The sequence below is a fragment of the Canis aureus genome, chromosome 36 (genome assembly GCF_053574225.1).
Source record: "Canis aureus isolate CA01 chromosome 36, VMU_Caureus_v.1.0, whole genome shotgun sequence".
NCBI lineage: Eukaryota > Metazoa > Chordata > Mammalia > Carnivora > Canidae > Canis > Canis aureus.
In genome coordinates this window covers 24677732-24696330 of record NC_135646.1, presented here as the reverse complement: position 1 = coordinate 24696330, position 18599 = coordinate 24677732, and the positions used below count along the sequence as shown (strand labels likewise).

Here is an 18599-nt window from a genome sequence, read left to right as displayed (position 1 = left end):
ATTCTGGGGGAATACAATTCAATTCAGCTGGCATCAGGGGGTTGTATAAAGGCGGAATAAATGTGGTACATATCTTCCTAAGAGACGAGATATATATATATACAATCTGGTTCTGATAAATGTAAAACTGCTTTTATTAATGCTTCAGAAATAAATACTTCAGTAGTATAATTATCAAGTAAAGATTCCTAATTTGATCCAGAGCTTAGAAAAATACAATAAGTTACTTTATATCACAAAGTAATTATAGTCTGATAGTATAGTTAGTATTAGATTATTAATATAGCCTAAAATAAAAACTATGGCTCATTCTTAATTAAATAAGATTGTCATACTTAATTGATATTTCGATAAGGAAGGAATTTCTAAACTTGAAATGAAGAAAGAATTATAAAAAGTTCAATTGATTTGAACACAAGAATTAAGAAATTCTACATGTGAAAAAAGGGCAAAAAGCAAAACTAGTAAAACCTAGCAAAACTAGATAAATAATCTTTCCTTTTAAAGAACTTAAAATCGACTAAAGAAAAAAAGCCAACCAAAAAACAGTGGTCAACTAACAAATCAAAATATATATGTTAACTTAGAAAATATATAGAGCTAATAATCATGTTAGAAAATGTTTGATCTCACTAATAACCAAAGAAATGAAAAGCTGTCAAGATGTTGTTTATAATTTATCAGATTAGCAAAGATTTAAGATTATAATACGTAGAACTGATGGGATTTATTCTAATTCTACTGATAGGCTAAAATTGGAGGGAAAATTACCCAGTGTATCAAAAGTCTAAAAATTATTTATACTTTAACCGAGTGATTTTTTCTTGTAGAAATTTATCTTAAAGAAATAGTCAGAAATGCAAAGAAAGATTTATTCACGGGCATGTTCAGCGGGATGAAAGACTGGAAAAACCTAAATGTTATTAGGGTTATGATTAAGAATATTATAACAGTCCTTAAACATTATAAAATAGATCATCCATAGAGAAAATACATATAAAATATATATGTATAATTTAGAGAAGAACTATAAAGTGTACTCTTCCATCATCTTCACTGGGGCTTAAAAACAGAATTTCTTTCAATTTAACATCACTTCATAAAAGGAATAGCATTCTGCAATTCTCATTTAAGTTTGAAAGGATCTGTTACCTCATGAGTAAATACTCTTTATATCTTTATCTAACTCGTCGTCAATAATTGAGAGAAACAAGGTTAGTGTTCCTTAATTCTTGAATGGTAGTTTTATCCACTATTTAATAGTTACCTCGTTATTTGTCTAAACCTTTAAATTCCCAAACAGAATTGGAACAGCTTTCAGGGGTATGTTTATATTCCTGTGGGATAAAAAATATTTTTAAAAAGGTAGATGGGGATCCCTGGGTGGCGCAGCGGTTTGGTGCCTACCTTTGGCCCAGGGCACGATCTGGGAGACCCTGGATCGAATCCCACGTCGGGCTCCCGGTGCATGGAGCCTGCTTCTCCCTCTGCCTGTGTCTTTGCCTCTCTCTCTCTCTCTCTCTCTCTCTCTCTCATAAATAAAAAAAAATAAAAAATAAAAAAAAATAAAAAGGTAGATGAAATCATCAAATATAGAAAAATAGGAATTAAAAAAGAAAATACAGAAATACAGAACATGTGTATATACTAAGGTGTGATATTAGTATTTTTTTATATTAGTATTTTTCAACCTTCTTTTTGTCACGTCTATTCTGAGACATATACTTTATACTGTAACACCATACATAAATAATATACAGAAACATTTCATAAAGCATTACTTACGCTTCCTTATTATATGCTATGTGCTCTGATATTTTTTCCCCCCTTTTTAAGTGCTGCTTGCAACTTACTAACTTGACCCACAGTTTGGAAAAAAGACTTCTTATAGAAGTCTTCCCATTATATGGGAGGACAGGGCAACAGATGTGACTTTTCATTTCTTAGTAGTTTATCTCTTAGGGAGACACACAAGGAAGGTTGTGAAGTAGTCATAAATGAATGAAGAATGTTTGGGAGTGAGACAGCATGTCTGGTAAACTTTTCATGGTGACTTTATCTTTGGCAAACTGCTGTGATGTTCCCTTGGTCTTGCCTAACTGCAACTTGCTCTGTAGCTAAGGAGACAACTGTCTCAGGAGAAGCACCTAAGGGAATCTCTTGAGAAATCTGGATCAGCCATGCTATTCAAAATACAAGAGATGGAATCAACAGTGGAGGTGGAACGGAAACAGGTAGATTTTTCTCTCCTTGTTTATGTCAAGGGAGTGAAACCAAGAGAGAAAGCTGATATTTTACTTATAAGCCTTTAGTTTTGCTAATTTTCTCTAGATTTATTAAATTTTTGCTTGTATTATTATTTGAAGTACCTACATGTAATTTAGAGTATTCAATTCCAAGTATTGAAAGCAATTAGTGGTTCCAAATTCTAATACCTGGAATTGGATTACATAATCTTTATTTTAACCAATGGCTGTCCTTCATAATAAAATTATGAAAAAGATGCTACTTAAGGAATTTGTAAATGATCCTTTATTGCTATAACTTGTACTAGCCACGTATGGCTAATTAAAATTTAAATTAGTTAAAATTAAATAGAATAAAAAATTCAATTCCTCGCTCAGTCTGGCCATACTTCAAGTGCTCAGCAGTTCCTTGTGACTGGTGATTGTTGTGTTGGAGAGCGCACAGAAAGTTCTGTTGGACAGCCCTGTTGAAACACTACACCTTGTTGAGATCTCTCACTGTAACATATAAACTCCCCTTCTCCCTCCCGTGATGTTAAGATTGGAAAATTTGCCTTACACATGTGCTACTAGGTAGTTTGGTAAAGATCTTTACCTTACAGAAAGGAGTTTTTCTTATACATTTCAGGTGCAAATTTTGCAGCAAAACTGTATTGGCCTGCGCAGTTCTATGCAGACCACCCAAGAACTACTGGCACAAGAACAGCAGAGAAAAGGAGAGTTGGAGACTTCTATCTCACAGCTCAAGTCTGATCTAAGTATGAAAATAGATGTTAGAAATTACACTTCTGTTAGGTTTTTTTGAGATTTTGTGAAAAAACTCTTTAGATCTGAAATTCTTGAAGAGGCCACAAGGCCAAATGTAAAAACTTGTTGATGTCTCTTTTGTCTGTGGCACTGGGAAAAAAAAAAAAAGAGTTGGTAATTAAATAGACTTCCATCCTCTTAACTGAAAACTATTGTGTATTTAAATTTTCTCTCAGGTTCGTGGACTTGGGAACATTGGGTTTCTAGAAGTCTAGATTGAATATTGAGTAATAGAACATTAATAAGGAAATAATGCCTTTAATACTTGCTCATCTCTTTCTAACCATTTATCAGACTCTCCCGTTCTGTTTTCAGGTTGCTAGTCTGTTGACCTGTATTTGTAGCAATGGATGGTTGTAAGTTACCTTAGAGCTTAGATTAATGTCCTCATTTTACAGATAAATAAACTGAGTCCTTACAGGTGATTGAGCTAGGAAATGGGTGAGTCTAGACTTGATCCCATGTTGTTCAGAGTTGTGGTTCTTCCAACCCATCAGCCCTTGTCCTGTTTACTCTTGTTAAAATATAATTGCGAAGCAGTTTTCAGCCAGTATCAAATATAGAGATCATAGTGCAGTGCCTCATGTGAGTAACACTTCATAGAGCTTTCACAAAACTATCTCATGTAATACACTAAACTATCCATACTTCTCAAAGTTAAAGGGAACAAATGATGACTTGAGGCCTCAGCCTGTATTTTCTGCCTATGTGCTCTCTGGCTGTAATGAGGGCAGGGAATACCAAAAGGGAAATGAAAATTATAAAAATCATGGAGCAAAGAGTAATCTGTTCGATGTTTCTTCTTCTGCTCTTAGAAGAAAGTACTGATTTTCCTTATAGTTGTTGAGTAGTGAATTATCTTTGGAGTTCTCACTGATAATGCCCCAAGATAATTTTCCATTTTTCCTGTGATTGTGTAGCTACAAAAATACATATTTTATGGTGCTGCACATTATCTCGTTTGGACCCTACAACCTTGTGAGAAAGATAAGAAAATATATCCTAATCTTAGAAGAATAAAAAGGTCTGTATCTAAGGACCCAAGCAAATAGGATACCTGGGACTAAAACACATATCTTTCTATTATGCTAGTAAGTTTTTTTTAATGTTACTTTTCTCATTGGATTAATGCTTTAGCTTTGAATTTTGTGAAGACTATATGGAAGACCATTTAAAAGATGAAAATTACACAACATTAACTAAAACTAACATGAGGAAAAGGAAGCCTGAATATCACCTAAATGCTTTCTATTGAATAAGACTCTTTCTATGCATGCAATTGATTACTTTAAGGTACAAATAGTTATGCTAACTAGATTAGTAAAAGGAATGCTTCTAGACATTCGCTTTAATGAATTAAAAATGTAGTTATTAGCAATAAACATTTATACGCCACACTAATTAAAGTGATGAGTAGGATAAATACGCCCCTTTCATTCTTTGATTACTAGAAATTTTAGAATAGACCATATAATTATCTTTTTTTTATCCTTCACATATTTTCAATTAGTTTACTCTATTTGAAAAGAGTCTCAGACTTATATGTTCAGAAAATGATAGTTGTTCTGACTATATCCTACATAAAATGAGGTTTTGTGTGTTTTGTGATTTTTCTGGCTTTAGAATATTTAAGTGAAACAAAACTAATAAATCTTTAGGAATTTTTCATGAAGCCAAAACATTACTCTCAGAAAAGTTTACTTTGGGCTGCTAGTATACAATGCCAGACTGTTTCCCTGCTTCTTCTTCTTTTTTTTTTTTTTTGTTCCCCTGCTTCTATCTTTGGTTTTATTTTCGCTCTATATACTCTCTGGGTGGTTTCAAATCTTTTTTTTCCACATAAAATCATAGTCCTGAGCTCCAGATGGTATCTCATTGCCATCTAAACGTCTACATGAGGATGCCTTCAGATGCCTCACAACACTCGGTGAATACTTAAATACTGCAGCCATTTGCACTCATCCTGCCCAGAGCCTGCTCCTAATCCTGCATAGTCCCTGTTGAGTTGAAGTCGGCTGCACACTCCATTGCTTCAATCCAGGCACTAGATTTTCTCCTTGACTCCTCACCTATTGCCTTTACCCCACCAGCAGCTGCCAAGTCCTGACCGTTCTCCTTGCTTGTTATTTCAGAAATATGTTTTCCGCCTGCATCCCCGTCGTCATTCCCATAGAGCCAGCTTTCATGGTTTTATACTTGGGTTATTGCAACAGCAATAATAATAATAATAAATAATAACAATAATAATAATAAACCGATCTCCTCTTCCTGTCGAGCCTCTGTTTGAGGGTTCTCTCTAACCAAAAGCTTTTGATTACGTGCCTCTCCAGTTTAAAATCCCTCAGACGCAATGAGCTTCTATGCACGGAGTCAAATATGCCATTTACTATGTGCAATTTATTATTGCACGTGACTATGGACTATCTTCTTGGTAATTTTATGACTTGAGTTTCCAGTCTATAAAAATATGATAGAAATACGTGTATTCTCTTTATTTTCACCACATGCAGACTGGGGGAAAAAGAAAAAGCTACTCAAGGAAAAGATACTGTGTGACCAGTATCATTGTAGTAAGTTATTATTACCATAGTTATGTGGACTCTTTGTTTTTAGTTTCTAGAGATGAGCTCATTTCCAAGTTGGTTGAAGAAAATAAGGTAAGTTTTGAGGTTGTAGAGTTCAGAGATGTTCTTTCTTCTCTTCACTAAGTAATATTTCCTCACTCATGTTGGTTTACACTTTTTCTGATTCTCCTAAAATCTTCATTAGAAAACAGTTGCAGTGTAAATGAGTTGAGTATTCAGACCTGTTGTCAATTGGGTATTAGGAAATCATTTAGGCAGGTTATTCTGGTTTGAAAAAAAGATGAATTAGCAAAAATTAGACAAATTTGCATCTTATGCTTCTTGCAAACTAATTATTATAAAGAAAGTTTTTATAAAATATAAGAAATATTAACTCCTTTTTGGTAGTGATGGTTGCACAACAATGTGAATATACTTAATGCCACTGAACTATTAAATATTTTTAAGTAAACTATACATTTAAAAATTGTTAAAATGGTAAATTTTATGTTATTTGTATTTTACCACAATAAAAAGTGAAAAAAAATAGTACCACTTTTATATCTTAATACATTTCTAAGTCAATCTTAATGTGTACATCCTGTTTGGAATAATTTTTCTGGGTTCTATCTCATCCTGTCATGTGTGAAGTTTAAGTCTTGAGATGTTTCTCCTGGAAAAATAGAAGAGTAGTCCTCTCTCCATAGGGAGAAGACTTGCACATTTCCCTTCCTCATTTCAATAACTACCTGTCGGGGAAAGCCCAATCCACAACTCACATCACTATTACCTTTCTGTCATCTTAAAGAAAACTAATTTTTTTTTGAGCAAAAATGTTTTGTTTTGCTCCACACCCAGGTATTCCTTGATGAAAACATCTTTACCTACTTAAAACTTTAAAAGATCTTTAAATGTATTTCTTTGAAATCACAAAAGATCTTATTGCCTTGGGAAAAAATGTGTATACAATATAAACTAACAAATATTCATCTTAGCAGAACTTTCTTAAGGATGCTAGTTAAATATTTACATTATGGTTTTAGGCAAATTCTTTCTAGTTTGAAACTCAATGTGAGGATATTTTTATAATTTATTTAAAAAGAGAAGTTTGGGAGTTGAAGATAGCAAGATTTTAAGAAATTCTTTACAAGGCACTTATGTATGTGTATCATTACAACTTGAGCTCATACTGACCAAAATACAAAAGAGGTATTTTCGTAGAGGTATGCTATCATAGCTCTTACACATAAAAAAGGAGAGAAGTTATTAATGTTTTTGCTCTTATAGAATATGCAGATGTCTTTCAACAAAGAACATGAAGAAAATACATATTTGAGGTCTGAAATAGTATCCCTTCATGAAACATCAGAAAAAGCACAGGTAGGTCTTATTATTTCTGTAGTTTTTAGATGTTGCTTAATTTTGTTTAAAGAATCAAGAACAAAGATCACTGCTGATTATATAAATTCATACCATCACATAGGGTATAATTGGCATGTGACATTATATTTCAAGTGTACAACATAATGATTCAGTATTTGTGTACTTTGCAAAATGGTCACCACGATAATTCCAGTTAACATCCATCGCCATATACAGTTACAAAAATTTTTTTTCTTGTGATGAGTACTTTTAAGATTCACTCTTTTAATAATTTTCAAATATGTAATACAGTACTATTAACTATAGTCATCATGCTATATAGTCATCACGCTTCCCCATGACTCATTTATTTTATAACTAGAAGTTTATATCTTTTTACGTTAGTGTTTTTGTTTTCTTCAGATGACTACCCTAAAATGAAATTGCTGGATCATATGGTAGTTCTATTTTTAACTTTTTGAGAAACCTTGATGCTATTTTCCACAGGGGCAATATCAATTTACATTCCTACCAACAGTGCACAAAGGTTCCCCTTTCTCCACATCTTCTCTAATACTTGTTATGTCTTACCTTTTTGGTAATAGCCGTTCTGATAGATATAAGGTGATATCTCATTATGGTTTTGATTGGAATTTCCCTGATGATTAGTGATGTTGAACATCTTTTCATGTACCTCTATATGAGTATATAGTTGGCCATCTATATGTCTTCTTTGAAAAGTATCTATTCAGATCCTTGACTCAGATTTTTTTTAAGCTACTAAGTTGTGTATTTAACCCCTTATTAGGTATACAGTATTAATATATGATTGCCAGTATTTTCTCACATTCACTAGGCTGCCTTCTCATTTTGTTGATGGTTTCCTTTGCTGTGCAGAAGCTTTTTTTTTTTTTTATTTTTTTTTTTTATTTATTTTATTTATTTTTTTTTAAATTTTTTTTTAAATTTTTATTTATTTATGATAGTCACAGAGAGAGAGAGAGAGAGAGGCAGAGACACAGGCAGAGGGAGAAGCAGGCTCCATGCACCGGGAGCCTGACGTGGGATTCGATCCCGGGTCTCCAGGATCGCGCCCTGGGCCAAAGGCAGGCGCTAAACCACTGCGCCACCCAGGGATCCCTTTTTTTTTTTTTTTAAGACTTTATTTATTCACGAGAGACAGAGAGAGGCAGAGACAGAGAGAGAGGGAGAAGCAGGCTCCCTGCAAGGAGCCCGATGCAGGACTTGATCCTGGACCCTGGGATCACACCGTGAGCAGAAGGCAGACACTCAACCACTGAACCACCCAGGCATCCCTGTGCAGAAGCTTTTTAGTTTAATATAGTCCCACTTTTTAATTTTCACTTTTGGTGTGAGACCAAGAAACTTATTTATGTTTTATTCTAGGAGTTTTATGGCTTCAGGTTTTATGTTAAGTCTTTGATCCATTTTGAACTAATTTTTATGTATGGTACAAAATAGTTGTCTAGTTTCATTCTTAGCATGCCCCTGTCCAGTTTTCCCAGCACCATTTGTAGAAGAAACTGTTCTTTCCCTGTCACCAAAAGCACAGGTAAATCTTTCCATTTCTTTCTTTCTTTTTTTAAAATCTCACTTATTCATGAGAGACACAGAGAGGGAGAGAGAGGCAGAGACACAGGCAGAGGGAGAAGCAGGCTCCATGCAGGGAGCCTGACGTGGGACTCGATCCCGGGTCTCCAGGACCACGCCCTGGGCCGAAGGCGGGCTAAACTGCTGAGCCACCCGGGCTGCCCCAAATCTTTCCATTTCTCTGTTTTTTACATGTTATATACTTTTGCTCAATTAAAAAACCAAGAACCAAGATTGATCCTGATTGTGTAAATTCTTGGCATCACCCAAATTATTTATTTTCATAAAATCTATTTCATCTATGAAACATTATCACATTAACTACATTTCCTATTTCACTGGATTCCTATGACACATAAGGATATGAGATAGACTGCTAAATCTTGCACTAATTTACACGTTGCCTTTGTTTGCTTTATAATTTACTCACTAAATGTATAGTTTTCATCTCCACCTGTGAATTTCTAAGCAGTTCAATGCCATGGGCTTTGCTTACACTTTCTTTGTATCTTTTATAACAAACAGCACAATAGGAACATAATAAGTGCTTGCTGGCTTTTAGAGTTATGTGTAATTTTTTTCTATGGGATGGTGGTTGTCAAATATAGTTGATGTTATTTGTGTGTATGTGTGTGTGTGTGTAGTCAGTCTCATAGGGCCAATGAAATAGTATTAATCACTTAAAAGACCTTCTTGTTAGTACAATTTGATTACTTCAATGTTGGAATCATAATATTGCTCTGCTCTCTTTATGATAAAGAAAATACAAAATAAATGCGTTATTTTATAAAGTAATAATGAAAATAACTACTACTACTTTTACTATAGCTGTAGTAATTAACACTTACCAAACCCATTCTATATCCCAGGCATAATTATAAACACCTTATTATTACTAACAAGTTGTAAGGTTCACAATAGACACTACTAGAGAAACTTACTATGCTTATATTAAAGGTAAGGAAGTTGATATACAGAGAGGTTTAATAACATAGCTAATAAATGACAAGAGTTAGAATTTGAGCTTAGGCAGTCTGGCTCCAAAGAAAATTAACTATTTCTTTTCAAGGATCAAGAGTTCACCAGGTATTCCTTAGTGAATACTTTGTACATCTGGTTATAATTTTAAAATGCCCCTGAACCTGTTCCTAACTTCTGTACTATATTACCACTTAGGCTTTCCAGATAGTTTTTGTTTCTTTACTTTTTTTTACGTTCTTGTTGACATTCTTCAGTGTTTTTTTAAATTAATTCTATAGAGTTATTTGTCCCCATCCTTAAAGAACTTATTCATTAAAAGATAAGATACTTACGGAGCCTGGGTGGCTTAGTCATTTGAGCATCCAACTCTTGATTTCAGCTCAGGTCTTAATCTCAATGTCATTGAGTTCAAACTCTGCATTTTTGTTTTATTTTGGAGGATCAGTCTTGTGAAATGGTAGTTATCGATATTTTGCTTTTATAGATACTATAATTGAGGGTGAAAGAGCTTAGACAATTTGTATTATTAACTAAACAACTCTGAATGGTCATTCAGTTTGGGGAATGAAATTCTATAATATTGGCAAGGCATCTACGTTGTCAAGTCCATTCTGTAGCTATCTTGCTGTGTCTCACCAGTGTTCAAAACTGAACAGAAGATCAGTAAACTGCTGAATGCCTCCATTGCTCCACCAGATGAACAAATTTCTTCTTTGGATTTAGAATTATGTGGGGTGTTGACTCCAAATATTTGAAAGTATCACCTAATGAAATATCAGTTGAAGATAAGTTAAATAAATTAGGTTCACATACAGAGTGAAATACTATCATTGAAAATAATGATAAGTAAAAATAATTATTTACTAGAGAGATGTATGACTTGCTGTATATATCCTCTTAGGTTTCAAATGACCAACTGACTAGAAAGTGTTCGGAGCTGAACAGCATGCTTGAGACTCTTAGTATGGAAAATGCCAGAATTATTGCTGACCATCAAGCCATTCTGCAGGTATTCATTTAATACTAGTCAATTTCTGATGGAATCACCAAGAAAATTCCTTGGCTAAAAGATAAATAAATGTGCATGACTAAGTAGATAAATAAAATATTTTAACAATTTCAAGAAATTTACTGAATCGTTTTATTTTTTTAAAGATTTTATTTATTTATTCATGAGAGAGAGAGAGAGGCAGAGAGACAGACAGAGGGAGAAGCAGGCTCCTTGCAGGGAGCCCGATGTGGGACTCGATCCCCAGACCCGGGATCATGCCCTGAGCTGAAGACAGACATTCAACTGCTGAGCCACCCAGGCATCCCTGAATCATTTTATTTTTTGATTAGTGGTTTTCAGTTTTCATCAGAGGGGTCCTTTAGGCATATACTCAGTGATTTCTTAACAGTTTCTTCTCAAATACCCTTACTTTAAGAAAAGTAATTACCTGTCCCCTATACTTAGCATTTCCTCAAACACCTGTGCTTTCCCATTTTGCTAATGCCATTTCCTCTGCTGGGAATCGTCTTTACTTCATCTTCAGCTATTTGAAATTCTGTTCATTCTTTAAGACTCACATTCATCAGGAAGCTTGCTCATTCAAACCCAGAGGGGATGAATTTTCTATGTCAATTTATAGACACTAAACAGACTCTCATAATAATAGTTCTCACTTTTTTGGTGACATACCAAGCATTGTACTAAGGATTTTACACTTATTACCTCCTTTAATTCTAGCAGTCATTATGTAAAGGAATATTTATTATCCTCATTTTTATAAGTAAGGAAAATGAGGTTTAGAGAAGTAAATCAACTTGCCTGAAGTCCCCTAGCTAGTAAGGGGTTGAGTTGGATTGAGATAGAGGTCTGGAAAAAAAAAAAAAGAAAGAAAAAGAAACAGAGGTCTGACTCCAAAGTCAATGTTTTTAATTGTTATAGGGCCTCTCTGTTCTGCATTCTGTGGTAGTTTATATGCATGGCTCATTTCCTGGATAATATTGTGAGCTTCCTAGAACATCGTCTTATACATTGTGAGCTTCCTAGACATCGTTTTATACATAGTGCTAACTGCTGCACATAACAGATAATTATTTTTCTTTTTTTTTAATAATTATTTTTCATTAATTCAGCAAGCACTTAGTATTTACTTTGTTGTAGGTATAATGCTAGGTCTAGATGAGATTATAGTAGTGAACAAGATAAAATCCCAATTTTCATGGACTGACAATTTAGTAGAGTGAGTAGTGTGACATATAAGTAACACTGTCACAAACATTTTTAAACTTTGAAATGTTACACAAATGGGATTTTATTTTCTAAAGGTGTGAAGGTTTGTTTTGTGATAAAGTATTAAAAGTATTTTAAAATGTTTACAAAAGTAATTGTCAATATGTACTATACTTGCAAAAGCTTTATAAACTGTAAGTAGAAGGGATGTGTCTTTTGTTCTGATGATCTGTGATCAGTGATCTTTGATGTATTATTGTAATTGTTTTGGGTTACCACAAACTATGCCCATATAAGGTGGCAAACTTAATAAATGTTGTGGGTGTTCTGGCCGCTTTGGCTCTTCCCCGTATCTCTCCCTCTTCTTAGGGGTCCTATTTCCTGAGACCCAACAATATTGAAATAAGGCCAATTAACAACCCCTACAATGGTCTCTAAGTGTTCACGTGAAACGAAGTGTTTTACACCTCTTAGTATAAATAAAAAATTAGAAATAATTAAGCTTAGTGAAGAAAGCATGTCAAAAGCCAAAATAGGCTTAAAAGGCCTACAAAAGGTAGGCCTCTTGCACCAAACATTTAGCCAAGTTATTAATGCAAAGGAAACGCTCTTGACGGAAATTTAAAATACTATTCCAGTGAACATGTGAATGATAAGGAAGTAAAACAGCTTTTTTTGCAGATATGGAGAAAGTTTTAGTGGTCCGGATAGATCAATCTGTAACATTCCCTTAAACCAAAGCCTAATCCAGAGTAAGACCCTAACTGTCTTCAATTCTGTGAAGGCTGAGAGAAATAAGGAAGTTGCAGAAGTTAAATTGAAAGCTAGCAGAGGTTGGTTCATGAGGTTTAGAGACAGAAGCTGTCTCTAACATAAAAGTCCAAGGTGAAGCAAGTGCTAATATAGAATCTGCAGCAAGTTTTCCAGAAGATCTAGAAGATAATTAATGAAAGTTGCTACAGTAAACAACAGATTTTCAATGTAGATAAAACAGATGCCTTTGGAAGATGCCATTTAGGAGTTTCATAGCTAAAGAGGAGAAGTCAATGCCTGGCTTCAAAACAGACTTTTTTTTCCTCCCACTCAATGTAATGGAACCTTTATTGAAGCTGCAGGGCCATGGGGCTTGGGCAGGAGGCTGCCCTATGGGTAAAGGAAAAGCTAGTGGAGGGACCTTAGTTGATCTTCTCTTGGGGTATAGGTTGTTGGTGTGGCTGCACTTCTTGCAGCAGTTGATAGTACAGGGCTGCAGGCAAGCCTAATACTTACAGCACATAATCTTGTCACAGTCATATTTGTGGGTGAGCTAGAGGAGGGAAGCCTTGATGATACAATGATGCAGCTCCACAGACAAAGCACCAAGTATAGGGTGAACTCTTTCTGGATATTGTAGTCTCCGAGTGCAGCCATCCTCTAGCTGTTTGCCTGCAAAAATCAGATACTTCTGGTCAGGGGGATGCCCTCCTTGTCTTGGATTTGGACTTTGGCATTTTTATTTTATTTTATTTTTTAGAGAGTGCAGGGGAGGGGCAGAGGGAGAAAGAATCTTAAGGAGGCTCTACATTCAGCATGGAGCCCTGACACAGTGCCCAATCTCATGACCCTGAGATCATAATCTGAGTCAAAATCAAGAATCAGACACTTAACCAACTGAGCTACTCAAGTATCCCTTGGCTTTGACATGCTAAATGGTGTCACTGGGTTCAATCTACAGGGTCAGAATGAGGGTCAGGGTCTTCACAAAAATCTACATCCCTTTGTCTGCTACTTGGCCAACTCATTGAAGAGAAAGAGCCAAGCTGACCCTTTGGGACTAATGCAGCTGCTGCCTTTAAGTCGAAGCCAGTGTTCCTTGACCATTCCGAAAATCCTAGGACCCATAAGAATTATGCTGAATCTACTCTGCCTGTGCTCTATAAATGGAACAACAAAGCTTAGGTGACAGCACATCTGGTTACAACATGATTGAATATTTTAAGCCCCCTGTTGTGACCTGCTCAGAAAAAAAGATTCCTTTCAAAATATTCCTACTCATTGACTATGCCCTTGGTCACCTAAGAGTTCTGATAGAGATGGAAAAGACTAATGTTTTTCATGTCTGTTAACACAACATCTGCTCTTCAATCCATGAACCAAGGGGTAATTTCAATTTTCAAGTCTTATTATTAAGAAATCTATTTCATAAAGCTACAGCTGCTGTGACTGTACAGTAGATAGTGACTACTCTGATGGATCTGGGCAAAGGAAATTTTCAACCTTTGGAAAGGATTCACCATTCTAGATGCCTTTAAAAGAACATTTGTGATTCATGGTAAGAGGCCAAAATATGAACATTCACAGGAACATGGAAGAAATGGATTTCAACCCTCATGGATGACCTTGAGGGTTTCAAGACTTCAGTGGAAGAAGTACCTGCAGATACAGTGGAAATAGCAAGAGAACTAGAATTGGAAGAGCCTGAAGATGTGCCTGAATTGATCAATCTCATGATAAAACCTGAATAAATGAAAAGTTGCTTTTTATGGAAGAGCAAAGAAGGTGGTTTCTTTTTTTTTTTTTTTTTTAATTTTTATTTATTTATGATAGTCACACACAGAGAGAGAGAGAGGCAGAGACACAGGCAGAGGGAGAAGCAGGCTCCATGCACCGGGAGCCCGATGTGGGATTCGATCCCGGGTCTCCAGGATCGCGCCCTGGGCCAAAGGCAGGCGCCAAACCGCTGCGCCACCCAGGGATCCCCAAGAAGGTGGTTTCTTAAGGTGGAAACTACTCCTGGTGAAGATACTGTGATTATTGAAATGACAATAAAGAATTTAGAATATTACATAAGTTTAGTTGATGAAGCAGCAGTGGGGTTCAAGAAGATTGACTCCCATTTTGAAGGAAGTTCTATTGTGGGTAAAATGCTGTCCAAACAGCATCACTTGTTACAGAGAACTAGGTCATGGAAGGGAGGGTCAGTTGATGTGGGAGACATCATTATTGTCTTATTTTAAGAAACGGCCACAATAACCCTAACCTTAAGCAGCCACCAGCCTGGTAAGTCAGCAGCCATCCACATCAAGGCAAGGCCCTCCACCAGCAAAAAGATGATGATTCACTGAGAGCTCAAATGGTAGCATTTCTTTAGAAATAAAGTATTTTTAAATTACGTTGGTTTTTAAGACACAGTGTTATTACACAATTAATAGACCTATTGTATGATATAAGCATAACTTGTATATGCAACTGGAAACAATAAGTTATTTGACCAGATTTATTGTACTCTTCATTTTATTATGGTGGTCTGGAACTGAACCCACAGTATCTCCTAGATATTCCTACATAGTACTTCTGTAACAGTATCTGAGTGTAATTTCAAATATTTTCAAAAGAGTTCACACCAGGGGATCCCTGGGTGGCTCAGCGGTTTAGCGCCTGCCTTTGGCCCACGGCGCGATCCTGGAGTCCTGGGATCGGGTCCCATGTCGGGCTCCGGCATGGAGCCTGCTTCTCCCTCTGCCTGTGTCTCTGCCTCTCTCTCTCTCTCTCTCTCTCTCTCTCTCTCTCTCTCTATGTCTACCATAAATAAATAAATAAATCTTAAAAAAAAAAAAGAATTCACACCAAATTATTAACATGATTGTCCCTGGAGAGAGGGATTATTTAAACGAGGGGAAAGAAGTATGGGTGAAGAGATCTTTTTACTTTATATGCATTGATGTTGTTTTACTTTTAAAAAGAGAAAGTACGTATCATATTGAAATTTTAAAGTACCAAAATATTCCTAGTAGAATTTTGTATCTAAAAATGTCTTCATTTTGAGTTTTATAAATTTTGCAGCAGGCTTGGTAAATAAATGCATCTTCATTATTGGCTGGTAGAGTTATAAAATGATAGTTATGTGATCGAGTCAAAGTGGGGACAGAGAAAGCTAAGCATTAAAATATTTAAAAATAGGTTTTATTTATATAAAAATTTATCTTTCATAAGCTAATTCAGTATCTTTGATCAGTTATTTTGAATGGTGCCCTATTAAATGACTTTTTGGCATCTCAGCTTTTAAATATTACTTCCAAAACTCAGGTAGAGCAGAAAATGATGACACAGACATTTCAAGAACAAAACATACTTCTGGGTGCAGCCCATGCCAGTATCACCTCTGAGCTACAGACTGTCCAGAATGAGAAAACTCAACTCCAGGCACATCTGTAAGTAAATTATAGGCAACTTTTTATGTATGTTTTGTTCTTAAATTTGTATTTCTTCTCTCTCTCTTTTTTTTTTTAAGATTTTATTTATTTATTCATGATAGACATTGAGAGAGAGAGAGAGAGAGAGAGAGGCAGAGACACAGGCAGAGGGAGCAGCAGGCTCCACTCTGGGAGCCCGACGTGGGACTCGATCCCGGGATTCTAGGATCACGCCCTGAGCCAAAGGCAGGCACTAAACCGCTGAGCCACCCAGGGATCCCTGTATTTCTTCTCTTTAATGAAACGTTTAATGAAACGTTTAATTCTGCATTTCTTGAACCAAACACAAAGCTAAAATAAAAACTTTGCCCTCAAGGAACTAGTTTTGTTAGAATGTTTTTGTAACTGCTCTCAGCCAGTATGTTCTCCAAGAACATGAGTCTACGGACGCCTGGGTGGCTCAGCGGTTGCGCACCTGCCTTTGGTCCAGGGCGTGATCCCATGATCCTGGGATCAAGTCCCACATCGGGCTCCCTTCATGGAGCCTGCTTCTCCCTCTGCCTGTGTCTCTGCCTCTCTCTCTGTGTCTCTCATGAATAAATAAATAAAATCTTAAAAAAAAAGGTCTATTAAAGAGGTCCAATTTAGCACTCATGTCTCCTTGTTCTCTTCTTACAGGGACCATTTAATCCTTGAGCATAATCAGTGTATCCAGAAAGCACAGGATACCGAGAAGAGGACAGTCTTGCAGAAAGAGCTACTAGAATCAACTATTGCAAGATTGCGAGGTGAATTGGAAGCATCAATGCAAGAGAAGAAGTCTCTGCTAGGGGAGAAAGAAAGACTTCAGGAAGAGGTAGGTAGAAGCAGATTTATGTTACCTCCTGGTTGTGGTGATGATCTTGTTTTAAAACTATTTTAAGTGCAGAAGACGAGATATACAGCCCAGATGCAGTTTGTCTGAGTTGCCCATTACAGAAATATTTAGGTGACCATGTCTTGTAGCATGTGAAGTAGATTGTGCCGATCCGAGTCCCCTTCTACAGCATTAGTGAGTGTTAACTAATAGCTCACACATCCTCATGATAGTGAAGAGGTCAGATTTTTAAAAATTGCTTTCCCCTGAAAGAGTGGGACAGTGGAGGTTAAGGGGGAAGAGCTCTGCCTTCCTATTTAGGAAGGAACCAGCAGAGTCTGACATGCAGACGTGTCTTTCTAATTTCAGGGCTATTTGTGAAGTCTGCTCTGCCTCAGAGACTCCCTGAGTGGCCCCTTTTCTGAGAGGATGTGCTATCTCTGCAGTGTAGGTATTAACATGCAGGGTGTGTCTGCTGTAGTAGAGCCTGCTAGCTGCTTTAAGATTGACCGATTTCTTTTTTTTCCCCTTCCTTGGACAGGTTAATAAAACCGAGAAAGAAATAGTGCAAGAAAAATGCAATTTGGAAAAGGAATTAGCTAAAAACAAGGTATTCCACATTTTATTTGTTGATATTTCACTATATTTTCTTCTGCATCTCTGCCTCCTTATCTTACTGAGGAGATGGGTTGTTTTGTTGAAAACTAACCTGTGGGAGAATAAAGAAGCCACTGAGGTGGATGCAAGTCAGAGCACCATAGTCGCTGTAGCGTGAGGCTGCTTCCGGGGAGCTTTCGCTTGTTGAGCATCTGGTGTTTGCCAGTGAATCATGACGCCTCTGGCCCTAGTGTTCACTGAGTATTTTAGCCAGGAAGTCCCTTGAGAGTGAGCTAATGACCCTGTGGGAGGCAAAGACATAATTGCTGATGGTGCAATTTTATTTTGTTTTTTTAAAAAGCTAACTTAGGCTTCCTAAGTGCCTATTAGCACCTGTCACTTCATCTGCAAGATACTCTTTCCTGGGTTCTAAAAACATAGAATGGCCAGAGACACAAATATAATTCTAATTAAGATAAAACCAAAACCAGTCTTTAAAACATTTTTATTTGTGTTTCAAAATTTGAAGAGTGTAAAGATTATGTATCACTGTCATCCAGAACCATCTGGAGTGTCAAGGAGAATCAGCCTACCCAGACAGTAAATTCTGCAATACATGTTGATATAACTATCAATCCTTGATTGTTTCTTGGCTTCTGGCCCAATTAATTAGTATTCACATTATCTTTACCGTATATATGTGAACTTGTAATTTAAGAACTGGGGAGAGAAGAAAGATAAATTCTGAGCCCAGGCTCTACTATAGTTCACCACTCAGGCAGGTAATTTGTGGTTTAGGGACTAAACTGTAGTGATTTGAAAATAATCCAACCTAAAAATCTTTTTAAAAAGTTCACTTCCCATGGTAAGGACTTGCTGATGTCAGTTTGTCCTCACATATGCTTTTAAAAATAGCTTTTTAAAATATGGAAAATTGATGGATACTTTTAAATTCACAAATGCTTTTTACTAAAAAAAAAAAAACAAAAACAAAATACAAATGCTTTTTACTTAAAATGTAGAGAGTATTACATGGCTAAGGCAAATGCTGTATTTCTGTGATTGAAACATTGCATTATTTTGCTTGTCTGATTTTATTTGAATGTAGGCTAAGTGTAAATATTTGGGACTGAAAGATACTTGCTCATTAGGGAGATTCCATTAGGTCAAATGATAATGCTTATA

General features: G+C 35.9%; 1 protein-coding gene and 1 long non-coding RNA gene across 15 annotated transcripts in view; one reads left to right on the top strand and one right to left on the bottom strand.

Moving 5' to 3' along the window:
• CCDC150 (coiled-coil domain containing 150) overlaps positions 1–18599 on the top strand; it is a 79140-nt gene that overhangs the window by 16542 nt on the left and 43999 nt on the right. For 12 of the 13 annotated variants that reach the window (XM_077885691.1, XM_077885690.1, XM_077885697.1 and 9 more), the window contains 8 exons: positions 2118–2234; positions 2875–3004; positions 5667–5710; positions 6905–6997; positions 10473–10580; positions 15855–15979; positions 16640–16817; positions 17359–17427. In XM_077885691.1, the coding sequence (XP_077741817.1) occupies positions 2118–2234; positions 2875–3004; positions 5667–5710; positions 6905–6997; positions 10473–10580; positions 15855–15979; positions 16640–16817; positions 17359–17427 (864 nt within the window). The remainder of the gene's footprint in view (positions 1–2117; positions 2235–2874; positions 3005–5666; positions 5711–6904; positions 6998–10472; positions 10581–15854; positions 15980–16639; positions 16818–17358; positions 17428–18599) is intronic. The other variant, XM_077885694.1, reaches the window with a different exon arrangement.
• The window catches only part of LOC144306248 (uncharacterized), a 41375-nt gene continuing 34334 nt past the window's right edge, over positions 11559–18599 (bottom strand). The window contains exons 3-4 of one of the 2 annotated variants that reach the window (XR_013373319.1): positions 17527–17716; positions 11559–13214 (exon numbers count right to left, since the gene is read on the bottom strand). This is a non-coding gene — a long non-coding RNA (uncharacterized LOC144306248). The remainder of the gene's footprint in view (positions 13215–17526; positions 17717–18599) is intronic. The other variant, XR_013373318.1, reaches the window with a different exon arrangement.